At 41.1% G+C, this 5,743-nt stretch overlaps 1 protein-coding gene across 1 annotated transcript; it reads right to left on the bottom strand.

Annotated features, from left to right (window-relative positions):
• Nucleotides 1-407: 407 nt before the first annotated feature.
• Nucleotides 408-4,319, bottom strand: LOC147462901 (protein NEN4-like). The gene is made up of 6 exons (XM_086527723.1): nucleotides 3,830-4,319; nucleotides 2,062-2,219; nucleotides 1,864-1,910; nucleotides 1,709-1,772; nucleotides 1,259-1,387; nucleotides 408-781 (listed from the first exon to the last, which is right to left on the bottom strand). Exons 1-6 carry the CDS (start codon nucleotides 4,248-4,250, stop codon nucleotides 632-634), a joined length of 969 nt encoding a protein of 322 aa, XP_086383849.1. The 5' UTR covers nucleotides 4,251-4,319; the 3' UTR covers nucleotides 408-631.
• Nucleotides 4,320-5,743: the final 1,424 nt, after the last annotated feature.

The following is a 5,743-nucleotide window of genomic DNA, read 5'->3' as shown; positions in this document are numbered from 1 at the left end:
TGAAGAAGGTGCCACTTAGGAAAACATTAGTGTTCTTAAAAAGAAATTTTCCACTTTTTCTTTCAAAGACGAAAACACTTCTCCAAAGGGGGAGTAATGTTATGCCAAAGGCTAGTAACATGGTTTTCTTGCAACTTCAAAAACAACATTCTTTGCCTTGCACACTTGGACGAGATGCACGCTCAATTACCAGGTCAATAGTCCAAATAAATTTTTGCATTTCTTTGCACTACAATCTATTATGTGTAAGCAAATTGTTTCTCTCTCAACATCACATCAACATTAACCCACATCAACAGATCAATACTAAATTGTGTCAACAAATTTCTTTGGCAAGGTCAATCAAGCACGACTAGTTTTCTAGCAAAGCATGTGACGAAACGTGTGTGTGTGTGTGTGTGTGTGTGTGTGTGTGTGTGTGTGTGTGTGTGTGTGTGTGTGTGAGAGTGAGAGTGAGAGAGAGAGAGAGAGAGAGAGAGAGAGAGAGAGAGAGAGAGAGCTCCATTTGAGCTGTTTTTGTATTCTTTGATGAAAAGTTTTTTGAATGATCCACACGTCTTGAAATGCATCTATATGAGAATATGGAAGCAAGTTGTTGCAAAGCTAGTCACACACAGGGCAATAATTGTTCTTATGTTGGGCCAAGCCTTGGAGGGAAATACACTTGTGCTTGCCTTTTCATGACAAGGGGTGGTGAGCCACTAGTTGAAGGTGCAAAAGCTCTCGGGAAGGATGTTCGTTTCATCTCTATGCCTGCCCTAAACTTTGGCCTCTGCATAACCTACGACATAATAACAATGTTCAAAATTATTGCGAGTACACAGCATATGCAAACCAATTATGCATCTATTTTCAAGCCTACTTGCAAATTGATCCTTACAAAATATGCTATTAATTTTCCAAATTCTACACATACACAAGAAGTTTTGGACAACTTCTCATTATAATTCGCACATTGTGACTTACCTCAACATCAGCTTCTGCGAGGGAGGCATTGCATACGTAGCTAGGTACGATTGGGGGCAGGGGACCACCGGCCCGGTGGGGGGGCCGGGGGTCCGCTGCCCCCAATCGTACCTAGCTAGGTATGCGGTGCCTCTCGAGCCAAAGCTCATGATGTTATGCATTGTATAAAAAACAACGAAAAAGACTCCATTTTCCTACATAAGAAAAACTCTAAATCTTCTTGTGATAACATCCCTTGATGTAATAGAGATGCAACCTACATTTTGTAAATCTTTTAAATTGCCACACCTACCTGGGTCCATCTCGCCGTCCACTTGTTCGTGGTGGGTGGTATTGGCAAGATACCTCCTTCAATTGATCTTGATGCACTTCTTGTGTATAGTTGCTTTTGCAACATCAGCACGCTTGGAAACCTTGATTCCTTCATTCACAGTATCAAATCATTAAATTTCTTCTGCAATAAGTTTGTGTATATTATCCATCATGCATAAAATCTTTCTTTTATATAATCCATAGTAATTTCACTTTATTTCAAATTATTTAATATACTCGTGTCATGTGCATACTCGTCCATACTCGTGTCATGCATGTGATGGACATGCATAAACTCTGCCACATAAACATACATCCCTCCATACAATAAGTAGTCAAGTATTCCATACATTAAATAAGGAAATTGGGATTGTGTGAGACATTTATATGCATGCACACACATTGACAAGTCTGATTGAGTGAGAGTTACCAGAAAGAGTATAGTAGCACAATGCTTCAGCACTTCCACATTCATTCTCACATCAGCAAGGCTTCTAAGGACGGAAGGATATGTTAGATGAACATTGAATTAACCACAACAGCAATATAAAGAGGAAGAAAAGGAAGGAGAAAGGTTGAATGTACCTATGTTTTTGCTTTCCCAAGCCACAATACTTAGCAAGAGAGGCCATCTACATGCAAGGATTATCTCTCTCTCTCTCTCTCTCTCTCTCTCTCTCTCTCTCTCTCTCTCTATATATATATATATATATATATATATATATATATATATATATATGTGTGTGTGTGTGTGTGTGTGTAAAGGAGGGGGTATATGTGTACCTTGAGGTCTCCTGCTCGAGGCCCAAATGTCTCGCGAAGCAAGGGCAAGGTATCAATCACACCTGCAGGCTGCGGAGGACGACGCCTAGCTGTAGCAAATGCATCCCTTATGCAAACCATGTCAAACTTTATGATGTTGTGGCCTGCCCATATCCTACCTAATGCCAAAGCTTACTTTAGCCAAAAAAAAACCACATGGCCTCTCACCAAAAAAATTTATTACACTTTTGCAAAAGAGGCCTCTATTCTAATATATCCTAGTTTGAAAGCCATGGATATGAGAGAAGTATTAGGATGTGCTAGTTAACGAAAAGGGATGAAATTATCAAAAGATCACAAATATTAGCTACAAGTGTCAAACAACATCCACCACAAAATCTGAAACAAGCTGTACTGGGAGCCGAGTCCGGGCCACCACTCAATGCTGCCACCGAGCGAAGCAACCCCTGCCATGAGCTATTTAGACTGCAATTGTCTTATTTTTCATGATGTTTCCACTAGCTTTGAGAGCTTGTCACAATTTGAACAAAGAGAATACACTTGACAGGATTGCAAGTGAATGGGTTCACCCACTAGTGGAGAGTGAATGCAACATGTAGAAAATGGAGCTTCCTTTGTTGGGTAACAAGAAACCACTAGAGAAAAGAGCATCAGAGAAGCTCGACACATCAAGTGGGAATGTAGACAATGTGTCCTTTAAGAAAAAGTGCCACGAGCATGTGTCAGTGGCGAAATTGCGCAACAATGATGCTTCAATGAGTGGTGTGTCCCCTACCTCCAATCGTACATAGCTATAGCTAGGTATGTGGTGCCTCCCTCACAGAAGCTCATGATGTTGAGGTAAGTCACAATGTGAGAATTTGTCCAAAACTTCTTGTGGTAGCTGTCAAGAGCACGCGTTGCGAGGGCGATGCGGTGCTCTGTCTCTCTCTCTCTCTCTCTCTCTCTCTCTCTCTCTCTCTCTCTCTCTCTCCCCGCGCACTGCTGCGTGGTGCGATGTGCCTGACTCCTTTCATCACCTACCTCTTGTCGGCATTGCCAGAGAGTGGGAGAGACGATGGGGACTTACCCTCTGAGGTATCCTCAAGGGCAGCGGACATCGCAGGTTTAGAGAGAGAAAGTTGTGAAGGAAGGCGTAGAGAGAGAGAGAGAAGATGCTCTGCGTCGATAGCAGGGTAAACACCATCGACAGTTCAAATTTCTCTCTTTGCTTTGATGGGAGTTTGAAGAATCTCACAGATAAATTGATTCACTTTAGAGTTGTGAAAATTCATTCTTTACAACGTTTAGAACATTTTTGTGGTGAGAAGGAAGAAATACCCCGGAATTTTTAAGGGGTGCTAAGCATTATCACAAGAAGATTTAAAAATTTTCTCATGTAGTAAAGCGGAGTCTTTTTCGTTGTTTTTCATACAATGCATAACATCATGAGCTTCCGCTCGAGAGGCACCGCATACCTAGCTAGGTACGATTGGGGGCATGGGGGGGCCGGTGGTGCCCTGCCCCCAATCGTACCTAGCTAGGTATGCAATGCCTCCCTCACAGAAGCTCATGATGTTGAGGTAAGTCACCATGTAAGAATTATTGTGAGAATTTGTCCAAAACTTCTTGTGTGTATGTGAGCTTCAGCATGCAATCTCAAGTGATGCCCTTTTATGGCCACTAAACTTAACAAAGGCTTCTAATGGAAGACTTGTAGGTGGAGGTTACTCAATTACCAAAAGAACAAACCAAAAAAAAAAAAGAGAAGAGACGTGAAGGTCATTACCATGGAGCATGTCAAAGACTTGATCGGCAATGTCGTCAAAGGATGGCAAGTCGACAATACGATGTTGGGAGAGATTGAATTTGGGACCCATGGAAAAGACACCGGGCTGGCGGACAAGAGTGGAGTAGGCTTGAAGTTCGCGAAGGCCTTGGGCAGCCAAAACCACGGCCCCAAACTCTAAGAGCTTGGGCTTGTCCCCTGCCCCAGATGCTACAGTGGTCTCCAAATCAAAAAACGCTATTTGTAACTTTCTTCGTTTCCTTTCTCCTTCTTCAAGTCGCATGTCTCTTCTCATAGAGGCAAAATCCGACTCTTCATCATCCCCTTCAAGAATCACTTCTTTTCCCGCCCTTCGGTCGTCCGCATCACTCAATTGTAGATAACATTGGTCCCATCTACTATGACCTTGTGTGGCCACCATAGATTATCCAAATAGGCACTTATGAGAAGGGAGAGAACAAGCGATAGAGAGATATGGAGGGGCTAAGGAAAGGAGGGGAGAATGATGAAACTCTTTCCTTAAGTAGGTGCATCTCATAGGTGGATCTTTGTTGTGGTGATTCTCATGGAAAGCTTTTGGTGAACACGCAAGCAATCTCCTCTCTCTTAAGGTCCAAGTTAACATGTCTCAAATTCATTTTAGAGGGCCAAAGTATATTCTCTCTCTCTCTCTCTCTCTCTCACACACACACACACACACACACAAAAGAAGAGATATTTTAAATCAATCCTACAAATCTTGAACTCAGCACGTGATCATGAAGGAGTGCATGAGACTCTCTCATCCTCTCTTTGTGGGACCGTGGGTGCAGGCAAATACATAATGTTGCTTTCACCTTGCCTCTGTGTGTGTGTGTGTGTGTGTGTGTGTGTGTGTGTGTGTGTGTGTGTGTGTGTGTGTGTGTGTGTGTGTGTGTGTGTGTGTGTGTGTGTGTGTGAGAGAGAGAGAGAGAGAGAGAGAGTTAAGATATTTCTTGAATTTATTTCAGAGGACTAAAATGAATTCATTTTAAAGGACCAAAGTATATTGTTTGTGTGTGTGTGTGTGTGTGTGTGAGAGAGAGAGAGAGAGAGAGAGAGAGAGAGCATTTGAGCATTTGAGCATCAAGAAAATCAAGTGAAAATTTAGGAGGCACTCCATTATGTGTGTGAGTGCATGGTAGGTATAGGGAGGGGAAATTCTATGTAGTGTGAATGGCCCCTAGGGGAATGCTTACAAATTATGGTGTGGCCGGATTTTCGATAACCACAGTACTCACCAAGAAACTATAATTATTCATAAGGGAAAATTACCAAAATACCCCTCTAATTTGTGGAAATTCTCAAAATACCCCTCAAATTTTAAAAATTACCAAAATACCCTTACATCTATTTTGATTGGACTGTTCAAGATTTTCTAACCTTTATTCTTATTTGACAATTTAGATCCGTTTTTAAGTTCTTAGCATGTAATTTGTCACAAATTACCATGCAAAAAGGGTAATTATATCTAAAAATAAAGAAGAAATTACTCTCCAAAGCCTATGTAACATACCTAAACTCTATTTTAAGCACCTTATATTGATAGACAGTCAGTCTTCTTATGAAAAGCTATAATTTTTTTTGCCTTTCAAGAAATTTAATCTCACGACAAGGGGTACTTTGGGAATTTTGGAAAACTTGAAGGGCATTTTAGGAATTTGTGACAAAATATTGAGGCTTTTTTGGGAATTTTTGAAATTTGAGGGGTTTTTTTGGGAATTTCTGCAAATTAGAGGGGTATTTTGGTAATTTTCCCTATTAATAAACCTTGAAAAATTGGTGTTGATCAAGGTGTATGCCATTTTTGGCTTGTCGGTGAAAGGTCAATGTGTTTCATCACTTTCATGCTTTCCATAAAGGTAGTGTTTTGTCGTGAAAGAATCTCTCTCTCTC

This window comes from Adiantum capillus-veneris, chromosome 2 (assembly GCF_014529385.1).
Source record: "Adiantum capillus-veneris isolate H3 chromosome 2, ASM1452938v2, whole genome shotgun sequence".
Lineage (NCBI taxonomy): Eukaryota > Viridiplantae > Streptophyta > Polypodiopsida > Polypodiales > Pteridaceae > Adiantum > Adiantum capillus-veneris.
The sequence above is the reverse complement of the archived record's forward strand: the minus strand, read 5'-3'. Positions and strand labels throughout refer to the sequence as shown.